This window comes from Bufo bufo, chromosome 8 (assembly GCF_905171765.1).
Source record: "Bufo bufo chromosome 8, aBufBuf1.1, whole genome shotgun sequence".
Taxonomy (NCBI): domain Eukaryota; kingdom Metazoa; phylum Chordata; class Amphibia; order Anura; family Bufonidae; genus Bufo; species Bufo bufo.
In genome coordinates this window covers 116,996,826-117,018,959 of record NC_053396.1, presented here as the reverse complement: position 1 = coordinate 117,018,959, position 22,134 = coordinate 116,996,826, and the positions used below count along the sequence as shown (strand labels likewise).

Below are 22,134 nucleotides of genomic sequence, written 5' to 3'. Positions count from 1 at the left end.
ATGTGCCAATATAAAATACCCCTTCTCAGTGCCCCCGTAGATGACCCCCATAGTGCCCCCCCCTTCCCCATAGTACCCACCATAATGTGTCCCAGTATAAAATGCCCCTATACAGAGCCCCCATATAAAATATCTTCTTTTTTAGCCTCAGTAGATGCCCCTATAGTGCCCCCCAATAATCTGCAGTAAGATGTGCCCCCATAGATGCCCCCAATCATGTGCCAGTAATAAGAGCCCCCCCACCATCATGTGCCAGTAGCCAGAGCCCCCCCATATCATGTCAGTAGCCAGAGCCCCCCCATATCATGTGTCAGTAGCCAGAGCCCCCCATATCATGTGCCAGTAGCCAGAGTGCCCCCAATCATGTGCCAGAAATAAGAGCCCCCCCACCATCATGTGCCAGTAGCCAGAGCCCCCCATATCATATGCCAGTAGCCAGAGCCCCCCCATATCATGTGCCAGTAGCCCCCCTTATGTGCCAGTAGCCCCCCTATGTGCCAGTAGCCCTCCTTATCATGTGCCAGTAGCCCTCCTTATCATGTGCCAGTAGCCCCCCTTATCATGTGCCAGTAGCCCCCCATATCATGTGCCAGTAGCCAGAGCCCCCCCCATATCATGTGCCAGTAGCCAGAGCCCCCCCCCCACCATCATGTGCCAGTAGCCAGAGCCCCCCCATATCATGTGTCAGTAGCCAGAGCCCCCCCATATCATGTGTCAGTAGCCAGAGTGCCCCCATATCATGTGCCAGTAGCCAGAGTGCCCCCATATCATGTGCCAGTAGCCCCCCATATCATGTGCCAGTAGCCCCCCTTATCATGTGCCAGCCCAGTAGTCCCCCCTTATCATGTGCCAGCCCAGTAGTCCCCCCTTATCATGTGCCAGCCCAGTAGTCCCCCCTTATCATGTGCCAGCCCAGTAGTCCCCCCTTATCATGTGCCAGCCCAGTAGCCCCCCTTATCATGTGCCAGCCCAGCCCAGTAGTCCCCCCTTATGTGCCAGCCCAGTAGCCCCCCTTATGTGCCAGCCCAGTAGCCCCCCTTATCATGTGCCAGCCCAGTATTGTACCTATATAAAAAAATTTAAAAAAAAAATACACTTATACTTACCTCCAGCAATGCGATGCGATGCAGGCCACCTCTTCCGTCTGTGTGTCCCTCGCTATACGGCTCAGGCGACGCGATGACGTCATCGCGCCATCACCGGCCTCTGATAGGCTGCCAGCACTAAGCCGGCAGCCTATCAGAGGAACAGGAGGGGACACACCTCTCCCTCCTCTGCCGCAGCACAGACAGGCATCTGTATTGCCGTCCTGAGGACGGCAATACAGATGACTATGGAGATGAGCGCTTCCGCAATGGAGGCGCTCATCTCCTGCTCTGCCCTGCCGCCGGCCGCGGCCGCCCCCACTTGTCACCAGGGCCGCAGCGCTGGGGTGCGGGGCCCGGGCACCCACTGCACCCCGTGTAGGATCGGCCCTGGTCGCCCCCCCCCGCTTGGCGCCTATGGCACTAGCCATGGCTGCCATACCTTGGATACGCCACTGCCCGTATAAAAAGCATAAAGGGCAAGGACCAGTACTGGGTGGCAACCTACTTAGACCCCCCAACAGACACAAAATGGCTGACATGTTACCAGCATCACAGAGGGCTGGCAGAATGCAGCATTTCCAGGCCTTGCTGCGCTTCCACCCACAGCGAACCAGGTGCGGGTACCAATCCTACCGCGCCTGCAAGAAGAGGGCGGCTTGAAGATGCGTTGGTCACTTGGGATATGAGATCATTCTTTCAGCCAACCCATCCAGAGCCACCCTCCGGATACAGCCTCAGGGAACGCCTAGAGCGACAGGTGTCCGACTACATCGGGTAACGGCCGATGTGGACACTCTGAGAAGCAAGGAACCCCTGGACTAATGGGTGTGCAGGCTTGACCTGTAGCCAGAGCTAGCACAATATGCCATGGAACTCTTGGCTTGCCCCTCGTCGAGTGTCCTGTCCAAAAGGACGTAGAGCGCAGCAGGGGGGATTGTGACCGATAAGCGCACTTGCCTAGCTCACAACAGTGTGGACTACCTCACATTTCTAAAAATGAATGAGGCATGGATCTTTGAGGAATTCAACACCTGTGACGACCACATGTAAATTAATTTCCTCATGCCAGGCCACACAATCCGCCCCCTTCCAGGACGAAGAATGGTCCTTGTCTTATGTATATACAGCGGAATAAAAGGCCTTTTCTGTCAGGTGAATGCCTAATTTTTGGGGTCTATAGTCCAGTGGCCTACAGTAAACTTTTTATCCATTGACCACCTAATGTACCTCCAGACACAATTCACTAGTTCTTTTCTGTAAAGTGAAAGCCTAATTTTTGGGGCCTGTACTGGCCTACAGTAAAATTGTTATCCAATGACCGTCTAATATACCTCCGCTCCACCCACATAATCACTTGTTCTTTTCTGTCAGGTGAATGCCTAATTTTTGGGGTCTGTACTCCCATGTAGAGTTGAGCGAACCCGAACTGTAAAGTTTGGGTTCGTACCGAACTTTAGGTTTTTCGGCACCTGGACCCGAACCTGAACATTTAAGTAAAAGTTCGGGTTCGACGCTTTCTTGGCGTTTTTTGAAAGGCTGCACAGCAGCCAATCAACAAGCGTCATACTACTTGCCCCAAAAGGCCATCACAGCCATGCCTACTATTGGCATGGCTGTGATTGGCCAACTGCAGCATGTGACCCAGCCTCTATTTAAGCTGGAGTCACGTAGTGCCGCCTGTCACTCTGCTCGGATTAGTGTAGGGAGAGGCTGCAGCTGCTGTGAGGGAGAGATCAGGGAGAAATCTTATCAAGAACTCTTTTTTGTACTCGGCGATCTACAGCAAATGTGTTTTGTGGGTGCAGTGCACAATTTTTTTTTAAGCCTGCCCTGAGCCAACTACTGCTGAAAACTAACTTTTTTTCTTCAGTCAGTCAATATCAATACATAATCGGCAGCCATTTAATGCAACGATAGCCTGCAAGTCCAGAAATACAGCTTTTTGCTTACTGGGGTTAAAAAAATACATCTGTTAAATATAGTGCACATCTGGGATTACACGTGCATAATTGATTGTCACATTTAGGACAGAAATACCACTGTCATATAGAGTTTAAAAAAAGAAATTTAGTGCAATACCCTACATCAGGGTTTTTATTGGCGGTTAATTATTTTTAACAGACTTAACCACTTTTTACTTTGCTTTATAAACGCTAACTATGAGGCAAACATCTAATAAGGGACGCGGTCATGGTCGTGGTGGTGTTGGTGGAGCCTCTGGTGCAGGGAGAGGACGTGGCCGTTCTGCCACAGCTACATGTCCTATTGAACCTACTACCTCATGTCCCAGTAGCCGCCAGAATCTACAGCGATATTTGGTCGGGCCTAATGCCGTTCTAAGGATAGTGAGGCCTGAGCAAGTACAGGGGCTAGTCAATTGGGTGGCCGACAGTGGATCCAGCAGGTTCACATTATCTCCCACCCAGTATTCTGCAGAAAGCACACAGGTGGCGCCTGAAACCAGGGACCGAGCACACCAAAGGCAGCTTCAAGGAGTTCCCTGGCATGGCACTTCTTCACACAATGTGCTGACGACAAGACCCGAGTGGTTTGCACGCTGTGCCATCAGAGCCTGAAGCGAGGCATTAACGTTCTGAACCTTAGCACAACCTGCATGACCAGGCATCTACATACGAGACACGGGCTGCAGTGGAGTAAGCACCTTCAAAACCAAGAAAGGGCTCAGGCCCCTCTTGCTCCCTCTTCTGCTGCTGCCTCGGCTTCTTCCTCCGCCTCTGGAGGAACCTTGGCACCTGCCACCCAGCAAACAGAGGATGTGCCACCAACAACACCACCTCCATCACCAAGCCTCTCCACCATGTCACACGGAAGCGCTCAGCTCTCCATCTCACAAACCTTTGAGAGAAAGCGTAAATTCCCACCTAGCCACCCTCGATCCCTGGCCCTGAATGCCAGCATTTCTAAACTACTGGACTTGGAAATGCTGTCATTCAGGCTGGTGGAGACGGACAGCTTCAAACAGCTTATGTCGCTTGCTGTCCCACAGTACGTCGTTCCCAGCCGCCACTACTTCTCCAGGAGAGCCGTGCCCTCCCTGCACAACCAAGTATCAGATAAAATCAAGTGTGCACTGCGCAACGCCATCTGTGGCGAGGTCCACCTAACCACAGATACGTGGACCAGTAAGCACGGCCAGGGACGCTATATCTTCCTAACTGCACACTGGGTAAATGTAGTGGCGGTTGGGCCCCTCGCGGAGAGCTGTTTGGCGCACGTCCTTCCGCCGCCAAGGATCGCAGGGCATCATTCTTTGCCTCCTGTTGCCTCCTCTTCTACCACCTCCTCATCCGGTCAGCGACAGACCTTCACCACCAACTTCAGCACAGCCCGGGTTAAACGTCAGCAGGCCGTTCTGAAACTGATGTGTTTGGGGGACAGGCCCCACACTGCGCAGGAGTTGTGGCGGGGTATAGAGCAACAGACCGACGAGTGGTTGCTGCCAGTGGGCCTCAAGCCCGACCTGGTGGTGTGCTATAATGGGCAAAATCTCGTTGCAGCTCTGGGACTAGCCGGTTTGACTCACATCCCTTGCCTGGCGCATGTGCTGAATTTGGTGGTGCAGAAATTCATTCACAACTACCCCGACATGTCAGAGCTGCTGCATAAAGTGCGGGCCGTCTGTTCGCGCTTCCGGCGTTCTCATCCTGCCGCCGCTCGGCTGTCTGCTCTACAGCGTAACTTCGGCCTTCCCGCTCACCACCTCATATGCGACTCGCCCACCAGGTGGAACTCCACCTTGCACATGGAGAGACTGTGCGAGCAGCAGCAGGCCATAGTGGAGTTTCAGCTGCAGCACGCATGGGTGAGTCGCACTGCGGAACAGCACCACTTCACCACCAATGACTGGGCCTCCATGCAAGACCTGTGTGCCCTGTTGCGCTGTTTCGAGTACTCCACCAACATGGCCAGTGGCGATGACGCCGTTATCAGCGTTACAATACCACTTCTATGTCTCCTTGAGAAAACACTTAGGGCGATGATGGAGGAGGAGGAGGAATGTTCACAGCGGGGTGGCATCCAACGCAGCTTGGGCCCATCACTGGTGCGTGGCTGGGGGGGGGGGATACGGAGGACGCAGACGATACGCCTCCCACAGAGGACAGCTTGTCCTTACGTCTGGGCAGCCTGGCACACATGAGCGACTACATGCTGCATTGCCTGCGCAACGACAGCAGAGTTGCCCACATTTTAACGTGTGCTGACTACTGGGTGGCCACCCTGCTGGATCCCCGTTACAAAGACAATGTGCCGTCCTTAATTCCCTCACTGGAGCGTGATCGGAAGATGCGCCACTAAAGGCGCACTCTGGTAGACGCGCTCCTGAGAGCATTCCGGACTGATGCCGGGGGACAAGTGGAAGCACAAGGCGAAGGCAGAGGAGCAGGAAGAGGTCGCCAACGCAGCTGTGTCAGCGCCAGCACCTCAGAAGGCAGGGTTAGCATGGCCGACATGTGGAAAAGCTATGTCACCTCGCCGCAACAACCGGCCCCAACTGCTGATATGGACCGTGTTAGCTGGAGGCAACATTTGAACAACATGGTGGAACAGTACCTGTGCACACGACTACACGTACTGACTGATGGTTCTGCCCCATTCAACTTCTGGGTCTCCAAATTGTCCACATGGCCAGAGCTTGCCCTGTATGCCTTGGAGGTGCTGGCCTGCCCTGCAGCCAGTGTACTCTCTAAACGTGTATTTAGCACGGCAGGAAGCGTCATTACAGACAGACGCAGCCGCCTGTCCACAGCCAACGTGGACAAGCTCACGTTCATTAAAATGAACCAGGCTTGGATCCTACAAGACTTGTCTGTACCTTGTGCAGAATAGACATTTATACCACCATCAAACATACATTCTTGTACTCCAAGTCAAGTGCAATGATTCTTTGTTTTCTTTTTTTTTTTTTATTTGTCCCAATATTTTGGGGGCTACCTACCCCAATAAAAAAGAAAAAAAAACATTGTTGGCTACATCCTCCTCCTCGATTGCTGCCTCCACATACAACACCACATTCACTGCCTCCTCAACCTCCGACTCCATATCCACCTCCTTCTCTGAGTTGCAGGTTAATAATTTGTAATTTTTAGTTATTTTATTTCATTTTAAGTTATTTCCCTATCCACATTTGTTTGCAGAGCAGTTGCCATGCTCTTAAGCACATTTTACTGCCTTTTACATCCCTCTAGCCTTTTCAAGGACTATTTTAGAGCCATTTTAATGCAAAAAAAGTGCCAATTTTAGTGCCCTAAATTGAAAAAAATTCTTATTTTCAATTGTAGGGTGACATTTTACCATTTTTGGCGTATACAAACCCCTGCTGTGCCTGGGTGACAGGGGCCTAAATCTCTCAAAATCCTCTGTTGTATTGCTGGGTGACATGAACCCCCTTTTACCGTGAATGAACCCCTGCTGTGCCTGGGTGACAGGGGCCTAAATTTCTCAAAATCCTCTGTTCTATTGCTGTGTGACATGAACCCCCTTTTGCCGTGAATGATCCCCTGCTGTGCCTTGGTTACAGGGGCCTAAATCTCTCAAAATCCTCTGTTCTATTGCTGGGTGACATGAACCCCCTTTTGCCGTGAATGAACCCCTGCTCTGCATTGCTGACAGGGGCCTAAATCTCTCAAAATCCTCGGTTGTATTGCTGGGTGACATGAACCCCCTTTTGCCGTGAATGAACCCCTGCATTTCTGACAGGGAACTAAATTTAGTGAAAACATCTGTTACTGATCGGAAGATGCGCGACTACAAGCGCACACTGCTGATGGCATTCACACCTGACAGCGGGGGCACAGTGGAAGCACAAGGCGAAGGCAGAGAAGGAGGAAGAGGTCGCCAACGCAGCTGGGGCACCGCCAGCACCTGAGAAGACAGGGTTAGCATGGCCAAAATGTGGAAAAGCTTTGTCAGCCTTGGAGGTGCTGACCTGCCCTGCAGCCAGTGTATAGTGTGAACGTGTGTTTAGCACAGCAGAGAGCATTATCACAGGCCGCAGCCAATGTGGACAAGCTTACGTTTATTAAAATGAACCAGGCATGGATCCCATAGGACTTGTCCGTACCTTGTGCAGAATAGGCATTTATACCAGCCTCAACCATCCATTCTTGTACTCAAGTGCACTTATTCTTTGTTTTATTTTGTTATATGTCCCAATATTTTGGGGGATACCCCAATTTAAAAATAAAAAATAACACAAATCAGTGTTGGCTACCAATTCCTCCTTCACCGCCGCTTCCACCTACACCGCCACGTCATCCTACACCGCCACATCCACCCACCCATCCACCGCCTCCTCAACCTCCTACTCCTAGATCCAGATTGTTATTTTTAATTTTTCTGTATTTTATGTTATTTGAAGTCATTTCCCTATCCACATTTGTTTGCAGAACAGTTGCCATGCTCTTAAGCACATTTTGATGCCTTTTGCAGCCCTCTAGCCCTTTCCAGGACAATTTTAGAGCCATTTTAGTGCCCAAAAGTTCGGGTGCCCATTGACTTCAATGGGGTTCGGGTTCGGGTTCGGGGTCAAGTTCGGGTCCCGAACCCGAACCTTTTTTTTTTTCAAGCTCGGCCGAACCTGCCGAACCCAAACATCCAGGTGTCCGCTCAACTCTACTCCCGTGGCCTAAAATTAAATTTTTCTAGGCTCCAGCAGGGTACATTTTTGAGAGATTCCCTTTAAGACACATAAAATGGTCCCTGATTAAAATACATATTTTTGGGGGGAATTTTTGCCATTGACCCCCCTCTGGTATGTCACTGTCCATGTTGTGGGCCTATTTGTGCACTTCTAGTAAGTATTTGGTGGCTGCAAATATGACCTGAAGGTTTTTCAGGTTAGCCTGCCTTTAAAGTAATTGGGGCCTGCCGCGAAAGCGCAGTTCGCGAACATTTGATCGGGAACGCGTGTTCGCAAAACGTCCTGGCCGATGTTTGTCCGTCACTATTAGTGTGCTGCTGATTACTGAGTAGAGGGGGCATGACTGCACTGTATATCAGACAGCCAATAATTAAACATCAACACTCACAGCAGTAAAGCTAGGCATTGTGGGAATTGTAGTTTTGTGAGGGCAGATCAGGTGCCATTATACTCAGTGTGTTGCAGGCTCACATAGGAGCTAGACAAATGGATCGCAAGGCAAATTGAAACTCTGGTTATTTGTATAGGTATGGGTTCTGGATGGGTCACAACTTGCAGCTTTAATGCAGTTCTTCAAAGATTAAGCTACTTTACCGGAACACCCCTTTAAAGATACATGAAGAGACCAATTAATACAGTATATAATAAATAGAGCAATATTTTTATGAAAGATAAAAATGGATTAACAATAGAAAATATCATTGTGTTGGAAAAATACACATGAATAAAAAGGACCCTAAAAAAACAGTATAAACTATATAACTTTTTGGTTGTGGGCTATGTGCAGGAGCTCCCATCCAACATGATTGATAGCAGCCGATGTGCACACTATTACACATGGACTTCTAGCAAAGGAGGTCCTAAGTGGGGAATTCCCCTCTGACATCCATATGCCCCAATTTGTGTCACAAGCACACAGTGCCATCATACTTATTCTGTGATAGGAAGCTTACCTCTGCACACCAGGAGCCAGTAGTTGTTTTGGATACTCTGTACGTGTAAATTACGTCTTTATGCCTGTAAACATTTGTAAATTATATGTATTAATACATTTCATGGGGACAATTATACATTATAATACTAATCTAAACTTTACCATGTCAATAGGTTGTGGTTTATCATTCATGCTTATTCTTCTCAAAGGTCCCTATTGTATATACTGGCTGGACTGGGATAACTATTCATGAACACAGAAAATACATTTGTAAAAGGAATATGTCATAAGAAAATGACTAGGGTTGAGCGAACACCTGAAAGTTCGGGTTCGGCCAAACTTCGCGCAAAGTTTGGGTTCGGGAACTTGAAGTCAATGGGGACCGTATCTTTGGGGCACTAAAATGGCTCTAAAAAAAGTAATAGAAAGGGCTGCAAAAGGAAGCAAAATAGGGGTAAGAGCAGGACAATTGCCCTGCAAACAAATGTGGATAGGGAAATTAATTAAAATAACATAGAATTAAAATAAAAAGTAAAAAATAATGATCTTGAACTAGGAGGCAGAGGTCAAATTGGAGTAGGAGTTGAGGAGGCGGTGGATGCGGCGCACAAAACATTGGGAAATATAAAAAAAAAGAAAACAAAGAGAGTGCGCTGGAGTATAAGAATGGCTGTGTGCGGCCGGTATACTTGTCTATTCTGCACAAGGTACAGACAAGTCCTGTGGGATCCATGCCTGGTTCATTTTAATGAACGCGAGCTTGTCCACATTGGCTGTGGTCAGGCGGCTGCGCTTGTCTGTGATCACCCCCCCCCCCCGGCCGTGCTGAACACACGTTCGGACAATACACTGGCCGCAGGGCAGGCCAGCACCTCCAAGGTGAAAAGGGCAAGCTCAGGCCATGTGCCCAATTTGGAGACCCATCAGTCAGTACATGTAGGCATGTGCACACGTACTGTTCCACCATGTTGATGAAATTCCGCCTCCTGCTAAGACGTTCCATATCAGCTGGTGGTGCTGGTTGTTGTGGCGTGCTGACAAAGCTTTTCCACATTTCGGCCATGCTAACCCTCCCTTCTGAGGTGCTGGTGGTGCACCAGCTGCAGGGCTGGGACAAGGCCATTTGGTGCCCAGGGCGAAGATGGCAAACTGCGCCCCCCCCCCCCCCCCCCCCCGTTTTTAAGAAAGAATCAATGTTGTTTCAAAACAAGAATATACTTAAAGCAATAGAACAAAGGACTGTGGGACTTTGAAAGTCACAGACACTGTGATGTGTAAAGAAGCAATAATTTATTACATAGAAAATGTCAAGTGACAAAAGCTAGCCTACAAATATTAACAAACATACACCATCCATAGTGGATGGATACACCATCCATTTGGTGGCATAGTGAGGCTGTGAGGCTGCAAGCATGGCTCAAAATAACACAAACACTTTTTTTTTATTTGCCATTTTTTATTAACAAAGTGCTGGTCACCTCAGTCAGCCTCCTCCACCAGCATACTGGTGGCAATTGATCAGGCAAACTGGCAGCACGCTGGCGGCAATTGATGGGCACAGTGGGGCAAACTGGCAACAATTGATGGGCACAGTGGCTGTGTTTGATGGGCACAGTGGTTGTGTTTGAGGGGCAGAGTGGCTGCGTTTAATGGGTACAGTGGCTGCGTTTAATGGGTACAGTGGCTGCGTTTGATGGGTACAGTGGCTGCGTTTGATGAGCAGAGTGGCTGCGTTTGATCGGCACAGTGGCTGCGTTTGATGGGCAAAGTGGCGAAAATTGACGAGTGGCACAGTGGCTGCGTGTGTTGGCACAGTGGCTGTGTGTGATGGCACAGTGGCTGCATGTGATGGCACAGGGGCTGCATGTGATGGCACAGGGGCTGCATGTGATGGCACAGTGGCGACAATTGATGGCACAGTGGCTGAGTGTGTTGGCACAGTGGCTGCATGTGATGGCACAGTGGCTGCATTAGGTGGCACAGTGGCTGCATGATGGGCATAGTGGCGACAATTTATGGCACAGTGGCTACGGTTGGTGGGCACAGAGTGGCTGCATGTGATGGCACAGTGAAGCTGCAATTAATGTTTTTTTTTTTTTTACAGAAAAGGCAAGCTTAAAATAACACAAAATCATTTCTTTAAACTGCTTTTTTTTATTAAAAAAATTATGATCATCTCAGTCCAATCCCCCCCCCCCCCCCCCCCCGGGGGGGGGGGGATTGGACTGAGATGACCATAATTTTTTTAATAAAAAAATTAGTTTGTTATTTGTATTACATTATTTTCTTACTTTTTACAGTCTGTGTGTGAGTAGCAGCTAGTGAAGGCAGGCTCCTCGTGGCTTGTTCTTCACGCGCCGTCCCGCCGACACAGCTCCCTGTAGGCTGCGCGAGTCCTCCCTCTCTCACCTCACACCTCGCCTCCGGCGTGAGCCGCGTGACGTCACACGGCGCACGCCGGTGGTATCAACCAAATGAATCCTCCATGGGGGGGGGGGGGGGGGGGGGGCGAGGAAACGCAGAGGAGGAAAGGGAGCCCGAGCCAGGAGCGCAGTCGGCACAAAATTCATAGGGGGAGAGAAGGAGCAGCGCTGACATGGCTGGTGTGGATGGTGTAGGCGGGTGCAGGAGCGCACTCAGCACAGCAAGCACAGCAAGTGGCGCTTGGCTAATGTGGTACAGTGAAGCTGTACACTGCTGGCACTTCACCTGCGCCCCCCTCCTGTCCGCAAATGGTAGCGCCCAGGGCACCCGCTCCTTCGGCCCCTGCCTTGTACCGGCCCTGACCAGCTGCATTGGCGACTTCTTCCTTCTGCTCCTCTGCCTTCGCCTTGTGCTTCCACTGAGCCCCCGCTGTCAGGTGTGAATTCCATCAGCAGCGTGTCTACCAGCGTGCGCTTGTACTCGCGCATCTTACGATCACGCTCCAGTGACGGAATTAAGGACAGCACGTTGTCCTTGTGTAACATCCCAGAGTTATGTTACTAAACTCTTTTTTTCCCCGCTACTATTTGTTGGTAACATGTGCCTTGTCATCTAATCTGATTTTACATAATACTCCTCACAAATGTGCATTTTCTAAGCCTGTTACATGTATTTGCTGTAATTTCCATGGACACAAGCAGGTGGCAGCAATGTTACCAGGGACTTAGAGACAGTATAGCATATCTAGACTGGAATAGTACATTCCAGTTTAGCTCCCCCTCTATGAGCAGAAGTGGGCTGGCCCATGTCCTGCCTCATGGGGAGGAGAAGGAAGTTAATGTGTGTGTGCCAGCCACCCCGGCTAGGGGAAGGCTGTGCTGGTAGGAGCTCCCAGTTCTAGGGATCCCAACCCAGGATCGAGTCTCGGCTGAGACCAAAGATCACCCTTTCCAGTCTGAGCCCTTCAGCCTCAACAAGCAGCCACCTCCAGAACTCCAGGACAAACCATTCACTGTGAGCAGAACTGTGAGTAACTATCCAGAGACCAGGAGAAGCCAAATTCCTCCTCAGCTAGTCAGTCCCCAACACAGCAGAAGATAGACAGAGCAGACGACAGATTCCTGCCATTTTCTCCAGGCACATGATAGGAGCAGAAGAGATATTGATCCCTGCCATACATTGCAAATACCTGCTGGGACCCAAAGACTATTGCTGTATCTCATATGGATTAATGCTGCCTTCAGTAAAGACAAGTTGAATTATATTTCAAGTCTGGATCTCATTTACTGCTACCAAAATCCCTCAATTACTCCTACTAGCAACACACTCATTTATTGCAAGTGATCCAGGAGTCCAGCCATACCAAGGTAGGAGACACCGTTGACACTATACCTACTACTACACAGACATTACCGCACTCTGGCATTCCTCACCTGGTAAGTGAGTTACAACACCTTAAAGGGCCCTGAGACTGTACCCTGCGCACGCTGAAATTGGCGTCACAAACAAAAAACATAGACTATTATACCCATATCCGGACCCATTGCATATCTTGGCGTCCGTGTGACCGTACCACGGTCCTGCTCATTGCACTTGTAACGGGGATCCAGCAGCGTGGCCACCGAGTAATCAGCACAAGTTAGAATGTGGCCAACTCGGCGGTCGTTGCGGAGACACTGCAGCATGTAATTGCTCATGTGTGCCAGGCTGCCCAGAGGAAACAAAAAGCTGTCCTCTGTGGGAGGTGCATCGTCTGTGTCCTCTGTATCCCCCCAGCCACGCACCAGTGATGGCCATGAGCTGGTTTGGGTGCCACCCTGCTGTGAACACGGTTCCTCCTCATCCTCCACCTCCATCCTCCACCTCGTCATCCTCCAGAACTGTGCCCTGGCTGGACAGTAGTGTACCTGATGTGCGTCAAACCGGCTAGGCCCAGAGCTGCTACGAGATTTCGCCCATTATCGCACACCGCGGGGCTTGAGGCTCACTGGCACAAACCACTCATCGGTCTGTTGTTCCATGCCCGTCCACAGCTCCTGCGCGGTGTGGGGTTTGTCCCCCAAACAGATACGTTTTAAAACTGCCTGCTGTCGTTTACACCTGGCTATGCTGAAGTTGGTGGTGAAGGTGTTATGCTGACCGGATGAGGAGGCGGTAGAGGATGAGGAAGCGGAGTAGGAGGAGGAGGCAACAGGAGGCAAAGAGAAACGCCCTGCAATCCTCGGTGGTAGGCCATGCGCCAAACTGCTATCCGCCTCAGGCCCAGCCGCCACTGCATTTACCCAGTGTGCTGTTAGGGAGATATAACGGCCCTGACTGTGCTTACTGGTCCACGTATCCGTAGTTTGGTGGACCTTGCCACAGATGGCGTTGCGCAGTGCACACCTGATTTTGTCCCCCACTTGGTTGTGCAGTGAAGGGAAGGATCTCCTGGAAAAGTAGTGGCGGCTGGGAACGACGTACTGTGGGACAGCCACCGCCATAAGGCTTTTAAAACTCTCAGTCTCCACCAGACGGAATGACAGCATTTCAAAGGCCACAAATTTTAAAATGCTGGCATTCAGGGCCAGGGATCGCGGGTGGGTAGGGGGGTACTTCCTCTTTCGCTCCAGTGTTTGGGAGATAGACAGCTGAACGCTTCCATGGGACATTGTGGAGATGCTTGGGGACCCAGGTGGTGGCGTTGCTGACACATCCTCTGTCTGCGGTGCCACCGTCACTCCAGAGGGGGATAAAGAGGCCAAGACTGCAGCAGAAGAGGAAGCAGGAGGAGCCAGAGACCTTTCTTGGTTTTTGAGGTGTCTACTCCACTGCAGCTCGTGCTTTGCACTTGGATGCCTGGTCATGCAGGTTGTGCTCAGGTTTAGAACATTTATGCCTTGCTTCAGGCTCTGATTGCACAGCGTGCAAACCACTCGTGTCTTGTCGTCAGCACATTGTCTGAAGAACTGCCACGCCAGGGAACTCCTTGGAGCTGGCTTTGGTGTGTTCGGTCCCTTGCTGCGGTTGGCAGTAGCAAGGGTACTGTTTAGGGGACGGCCGCTCCGCTTTTGCACCCTGCTCCCTCTTTTGCTGTGCTGGTGGCTCTGTGCGACCACCGCCTCTTCCTCCGAACTACACAGGTCACTCGCATGACCTTGATTCCTGCCCTCCTTGTCGGTCTGCACACTTTCGAAAGCCACAGCAGTTGGCACCAGTGTTTCGTCATCATCCGAGATATGCTGCGGTGGTCCTCCCATGTACTCATCCTGAAACATAAGTGGTTGGACATCTGTGCACTCAATCTCTTCTACTTCTGGGGCAGGGCTATGTGGATGGGCCTGGGAAACCCTGCTAGCAGAGTCATCAAAAAGCAGAAGTGCTGCTGCATGACTTGGGGCTCAGACTGCTTGGCTGATTTACAAGGGGGTGAGGTGAAGGACTGATAACCATGGGTTGCAGGTGCCAACTCTGATCTTTCAGCAGGAGACTGGGTGGGAGACAATGTGGAGGAACTGGAGGCACTGTCAGCCACCCAATCTACTATCGTCTGTACTTGTTCTGGCTTCACCATTCGTAGAGCCGCATTCGCCTACTCTCACCCGAGGAAGGTGTTTCACTTGTGCGTGTAGCTGGCACAGATCGGCCATGTCCTCTCCCTGCAACAGGAGCTCCACCAACAACAGCAGCGCCACAACCGGGGCCACATCCCATATTTGACACTCTCCTCATCCTTTGCGTTCACCAACCAAACTAACAGATAGTTTATGTCAGGCGACAATGTAACTGCCAATAGTCAACAATTAAGTTCACTGACAGTAAGGCAGTGCCGGTGTCATAAAGAGGAAAAGTTTCTTGAGGTCACACCAGTGTGACAGGCAAATTTTATACAATTCCTTCACGGTCACAATTTTTTTTTATTTGTCAACCAACAATGTAACAGCAGTATTGACTGGTTGTATTGGACAGTCACAAATGCAGCAAAGGCCGCAAATGTAGTATCTTGCACAAAATAGGTGTTTTTTAAAACCAGAATATACAGCAGTATTTAACACATGTATTGGACTGTCAGAAATGCAGCAAAGGCCGCAAATGTAGTATCTTTCACAAAATGGGTGTTTTTTTTAAAACCAGACTATAACAGCAGTTAAATAACGCTTGTATTGGACTGTCACAAATGCAGCAAAGGCCGCAAAGGTACTTTATGAAAAAAAATATATATATAATTTGTCCCCACAGAATCTAACAGATGGATTTACTTGGATTGTACTTTACAGAATTTTTTTTGAATGTCACCCCCTGGGTCCCTGAAGTCACAGACTGATTCACTATATTATTTTCCCTTCCCCTGGCACATATGCAGTGCAGGTGCACTTAAAAAATGGGTATATGTTGCCCACAGAACTAAAAGAACAGGATAAAATTATTGTCCCTGGCACATATGCAGTGAACTTGCACAAAATGGCCGCCGACGCCCACCTAACTAACAAACGGATAAAGCGTATTTTTCGGTGTCACTTGGCTCCGGGCAGGGTACAAAAATGTTGCATTGCACCCACACAAAAAAATCAATGTAGATCGCAGAGTTAACAAGTTCTGATAACAAATAGATTATTTCCTATTCTCTCCCTCACAGCAGCAGCATCCTATCCCTACACTAGTAAGAGCAGAGTGACGTGCGGCGCTACGTGACTCCAGCTTATATAGAGGCTGGGTCACATGCTGCACTGGCCAATCACAGCCATGCCATTAGTAGGCATGGCTGTGATAGCTTCTAAGGGCACACGAGTTAAACGCTTGTTGATTGGCTGCCCTGCAGCCTTTTAAAAAGAGCCATTAAATCGCCGAACACCGAACTCTAACCCAAACTTTTACTGAAAAGTTCTGGTTCGGGTCTCGGGTCCAAAAATCCTAAAGTTCGGGTTCGCTCAACCCTAGCCATAAACGATTTCTTGATGATCCAAGCAGACAGTAGTACTTCCCTGTGTAACTTTGATGTCAGCCATTGTCAACTCATGCGTGACACCTGCCATTTGCTCAGGCCTTTTGAGGAGGCCACATTATTTGTCAGTCGCCAGGACTACGGGATGAACAACGTCATTCCACTGCATCATGTCCTGGAACAGATGCTGGTAAATCTAGGTGGTAAGGGTACTGGAGACATGGTGCAGCAGCTTGAGTCTAGAGTCGTTGATGAGCATCTTTGCTCACTCGCCTAGTGAAGAAACTACTCACCTGGAGCAGGACCTGAACCAGCAGGTGGTGGAATACTTGGACAGCACCCTGCCACCCCACATTGAAGATCCGCTGGACAACTGGGCAGACAAGCTGGATTTGAGGCCGCATCTGGCAGAGTTTGCCCTGGAAAAGCTGTCCTGCCCGGCCAGTAGTGTGGCATCAAAGCGGGTGTTTAGTGCGGCGGAGGCCACAGTTACCCTAAGAAGAACTCCCCTTTCCACCCAAAATGTGGAGAGACTGACCTTTGTCAAGATGAATTAGGTGTGGATCAGCCAGGATTTCCACCCACCAATGCCTAAAGCAATAGACCAGATCCTCCATGGTGCCACACCAACAATTTGACAAAAGAGACCAGTTTCTTCTGGCTACATGCCTCAGCTACTATTCTGATTCTGCCACCCACCTGATGCCACACATCTGATGCCAACTGCTCCTTCTTTCACCCACCTTCTTCAGCTGGTACTGGTATTGCCACCCACCTCCACCACTCAGGTCTCCTGATGCTGCCATCTCCACACTGTCATTGTGCCACCCTGTGGCCTCCTCCTGATGCTGCTGCCACCTCCAACTCTGTCATTATGCCACTCTTTGGCCTTCTGATGCTGCTGCCACCTCCACACTGTCATTGTGCCACTCTGTGGCATCCTCCTGATGCTGCTGCCACCTCCAGACTCTATAATTTTGCCACTCTTTGGCCTTCTGATGCTGCTGCCACCTCCACACTGTCATTGGGCCACTCTGTGGTCTCCTGATGATGCTGCTGCCGCAACCTCCACACTGTCATTATGCCACTTTGTGGCCTCTTGATGCTGCTGCCACCCCACTGCTGCTGCCGCCACCTCCACTCTGTGGCTTCCACATGATGCTGGTGCCACCTCCAGACTCTTTCATTGTGCCACTCTGTGGCCTCCTCATGATGCTGCTGCTGCCACCACCTCCACACTCTGTCATTGTGCCACTCTTTGACCTCCTGATGCTGCTGCCACCTCCACACTGTCATTGGGCCACTCTGTGGTCTCCTTATGCTACTTCCACCTCACCACTATGTCATAGGGCCACTCTGTGAACTTCTCATGCTGTTCCCACCCTCCCCACTTCATAACTGGGCCACTATTTTGACTTTCGGCCTGGCTGACATCATCATTTATTTTACCCTTCTTCTGATCTGTCAGAAGGAAGGAAAAATGAGACGCACAACGGATCCTGTTTATGTAACCGCTATAAGGCCTGCATGACATGGTCCCTATTTTGCATCAGAATTTGCTTATGATTTGCTAGCCAAAAGAAGGAGTGGGTACAAAACACAGAAGACATGCAAATATTCCATTCACTTGTCATCTCTGTTTTGGATCCATTCCTGTTTTTTTGGGCTTTAGCAATACTGATGGATTACTGACCAAATTTCTCTGGAATGCCCTACCCCAAGAAATCAGGCTTCATCACAACATGCACAGTTTTAAGCGTCTGCTAAAAACACATCTTTTCAGGGTGGCCTATTACCTCCCTTGATCTAACCTCCCCATAGCCCATTTATCATTCCCTGATTACTGACCAAATGCTGACCGAGTGAAGGCGAATGCTCCACAGACAGGATCCTTTTTTTGGGGGTTATTTTTCTTACGGATCTGAGGAAGGGCAAAATAATCAGTGACGTCAATACAAACTTACTGCTGACACCCTCTCCACTCTGCCGGGGGGGGCTCTACTTGTACAAGCGCTTAATAGAACAGGTTCTGTAGAAATCTATGTGGAATCAGTGAATTGGTGTAAAAGGAGTGCGCTATTTCACGCTATAGTAGGATCTTGGGCCTCTGCACGGTTCTTTATACCTGCCGCTAACATTGACCTGTAAGGCTGAGTTCACACTTCAGTTATTTGGTCAGTTTTGGCCCCGTAACTGCCCAAATAAGTGAAGTGTGCAATGATTCTAAGAGCGACGCTTGTCATCTACATGTCATACTGACTCACAGTATTGTTTCACTACCACAGCAGACTCCCTATCGGTGTTACTGCAAGGCACAGTGTTCTACACCACTATAAATGCTCTCTGCAGCAAGAAAATAGCCTTTTTTAACGCGATTCGCCGCAAATAAATTCGGATCAAACCAAATTTTTTCAGAAAATTCGGTGAACCAGCCGAATCAAATTTTTGAGAAATTCGCTCATCTCTAATTATTATTATTATAAGAAGAAATACTAGAATATTCTTTTGAACTACTTGTGTTCTGTCCATCTACTAACCTACCTAAACCTGATATCTGCCTCTTGGTGTGCAACACCATCATCACTCCTAGGCAGCACGCCCGCTGTCTCGGGGTGACTTTTGACACTGATCTTTCTTTCACCCCCTATATTCAATCTCTCTCCCGCTCATGCCGCCTGCACCACAAAAACATCTCTAGTATCCGCCCCTTTCTCACTATGGAAACAACAAAAACTCTAATTGTTGCCCTGATCCACTCCCGCCTTGATTACTGCAACTCACTATTAATTGGCCTCCCCCTCACCAGACTCTCCCCTCTCCAATCTATTCTTAATGCAGCAGCCAGGGTCACCTATCTGTCCAACCGCTACTCTGATGCCTCCGCCCTGTGTCAGTCATTGCACTGGCTACCCATACACTATAGAGTCCAATTCAAACTTCAAGCTCGTCCTCGCCCACAAATCCCTCCACAGTGCTGCACCACCCTACATCTCTTCCCTCATCTCTGTCTACCACCCTACCCATGCTCTCCGTTCAGCCAATGACTTACGACTGACTTCCACAAAAATCCGAACCTCTCTTTCTCCTGGCTCCAAGATTTCTCCCGAGCTGCACCGGTTCTCTGGAATGCCCTACCCCAAGAAATCAGGCTTAATCACAACTTGCACAGTTTTAAGCGTGGCCTATCACCTCCCTTTATCTAACCTCCCCATAGCCCATTTATCATTCCCTGAAGCTGAGCCTTCACTGCACCCAGTAGCACTTCGTATATTGGCTGTTGACCGGCTCATGTGGCTTTATATCTGCTCCCCTATTCTCCCAAGATGGCTGGACTATCGTACAAAACAAGCACTTCTACCTTTTGTGTCACCCCTATCCCCTCATAGATTGTAAGCTCTTGCGAGCAGGGCCCTCATTTCTCTTGTTGTAATAATCGACTTGTCTGTTACTATGTTATTTATGACTGTTTGTACATGAACCCCTGAATTGTAAGGCGCTGCGGAATACGTTTGCGCTATGTAAATAAAGATTATTATTATTATATTATTTGAATGTTTTTAAACAACCACATCTTTATAATGCAGATCTCTATTAGCCTTTTTGATGTATCACACAGTATATTTGAAAGAATATCACATTAGTTTTTTTGAGTTGTCCTCATTTTGGCAGTGAAGGAGATGGCACTTATAACCCATAACCCGGTAGGGTGCTTTGTTAAGTCGTCTCTGCTAACAGAATTGATCTTATCTCCACCGTCCTCTATGTTGTCAAAGTCACTTCATGATACCACTTCAAAGAGCTGCACATCCACGTTAAGAGACATATTGTTCTCCTAGAGTATTTCTAAGTTTGTACTTAAAGAGGACCTTTCATCTGGCAAAAAATTGTGAACTAAGTATCATGAGCGCCCAGGGATCTCACTGTACTTACTATTATCCCTGGGCGCCGCTCCGTTCTCCTGCTATGTCCTCCGGTATGTTCGGTCACTAAACTCTGAATCTGAAATCCATAACACATAGAGAATGCCTGTGTGAAAGTGCCGTTACTGCTCACCTTCCTGTACGATTACTATTTTCTGTATAATTGGAGGTGCACTTTATAAAATGAAAGCCATTTGCAATGGTTACTGCTATGTGGGAAAATAGAGACCATTTGCGATTGTTGTTCTGTTAATTTGGTTTTAAGGACAAAATATAAGGGACAATTTACGTTTTAAAATGTGAACCCTAAAAATGAATTCCATATTTAACATCTTGCCTATATATACAGAGGGTTGATGTTACATTGCGTTCACAGGTTTTTATCTCTCGTTTTACACACCCTAAAATCCTACTTGCTTTTGCAGCTGCTGCTTGGGATTGATTACTGCTGCTTACAATTTCTTGTAATTAGAATACTCAAGTCTTTCTTCTGCTCTGTTGTCCTTAGGTTTGAATTCATTTAATATATATGCAGCAATATAATTGCTTTAACATAGGCGCATTACTTTACACTTATCAACTCTAAAATGATCTGCCATGTTCTTGAGGTCACTTGGGGCATAAAGGTGACATAAAAAAGAAAAGATACAGTTACTAAGTACCTATTTCTTCTATTTTATTATTGGTTAATCAATACCACTTATCAAAATCATTCTGCAGCAAAGCAAAAAAAAAAGGATGTTTTTAAATTCAACAGCTAAAAAATTCAAGAGATATAAAAGTGAAAAGCAGCAAAACCAAATACAATTTCAGAAAGTGTCTATTCAACCACGTAACACTTGTTAGATCTAGGTCATGCAAGGGCGGCCCATTGAGCCTACATCTGTTTTACCATCTAGTTCACATTCTTAATTTAACACCTTGTTTTTGCTTCACACAGTAAGACAGTACCCTTGTTATTTGTGTGTGATCTTTGATCTCATTTTCCTTGCTAGCTGTCTTCAAAGAAGGAAGAGGAAGCAGACACATGCTATACCTATACCTTTTATTGCAGTGAAAAGAACATGGTTTTAGAACTGGACCTACACATTCAATAGCTGTTGGCCAACAGCTATCTCTCTGGATTCTTCCATACCCACATGCATTCAGTTTGGCTGAGTGTGCATGTGTTGTCTATGGGGAGAGACGAAAGCTGCTGCCAGATGCTAATGGTGGCAGTTTATCTCCTGGGAGAACAAAAGGATTTCACGAAAATGTTCAGATGATGTTGGGAGGTGAGTCTGGATCTCACCATACATATAAGACCAGTTATGTCAAGCTTGTAGCCCTCCAGTTGTTGCAAATACAATGCAATACACTGAGTACGGGGGCCTTAACATGTTGGCAGTACATATAGGTTGTATTACTAGGTGATTGGACTTGTGTACCCTTGTGAACTTTGGTAGCTGATGGTAAGTGGTATAAATGTAAAACTTTGGCTTCAGTTAAGCTTTTAATTGGAAATATGGGAAGGGCAATACACTACACTATTGGAATATCTTCCAAAAATCCCAAATCCTCATAATTCACCAAAGCAACTTATATGCCAATTTTTATATTATGCATACATATTTCTTCAATCTTCTTTAATTACTTGAGCACTAGTGATGGATGAACATCGCCTGGGACGGTTCGCAAATGCGATCAAATGTTCGCGAACCGCAAGTTTGCGGCAGCCCCCATTCACTTTAAAGGGAACCTGTCACCTGGATTTTGTGTATAGAGCTGAGGACATGGGTTGCTAGATGGCCACTAGCACATCCGCAATATCCAGTCCCCATAGCTCTGTGTGCTTTTATTGTGTAAAAAAAACCGATTTGATACATATGCAAATTAACATAAAAGAGTCATATCTTACTTGTGTGACCAGAAAAGAGTCATATTTTTCAAGCTCTGACTCATCTCAGGTTAATTTGCATATGTATCAAATCGTGTTTTTTACACAATAGAAGCACACAGAGCTATGGGGACTGGGTATTGCGGATGTGCTAGCGGCCATCTAGCAACCCATGTCCTCAGCTCTATACCCAAAATCCAGGTGACAGGTTCCCTTTAATGGCAGGCGAACCTGAAAAACCTTCAGCTCATATTTGCAGCCACCAAATACTTAGTAGAAGTGTACAAATAGTCCCACAACATGGACAGTG

At 48.3% G+C, this 22,134-nt stretch overlaps 1 protein-coding gene across 8 annotated transcripts in view; it reads right to left on the bottom strand.

Annotated features, from left to right (window-relative positions):
* SH2D1A (SH2 domain containing 1A) overlaps window positions 1–22,134 on the bottom strand; it is a 121,470-nt gene that overhangs the window by 43,635 nt on the left and 55,701 nt on the right. For all 8 annotated transcript variants that reach the window (XM_040405742.1, XM_040405745.1, XM_040405746.1 and 5 more), the window contains one exon: window positions 8,703–8,766. In XM_040405742.1, the coding sequence (XP_040261676.1) occupies window positions 8,703–8,766 (64 nt within the window). The remainder of the gene's footprint in view (window positions 1–8,702; window positions 8,767–22,134) is intronic.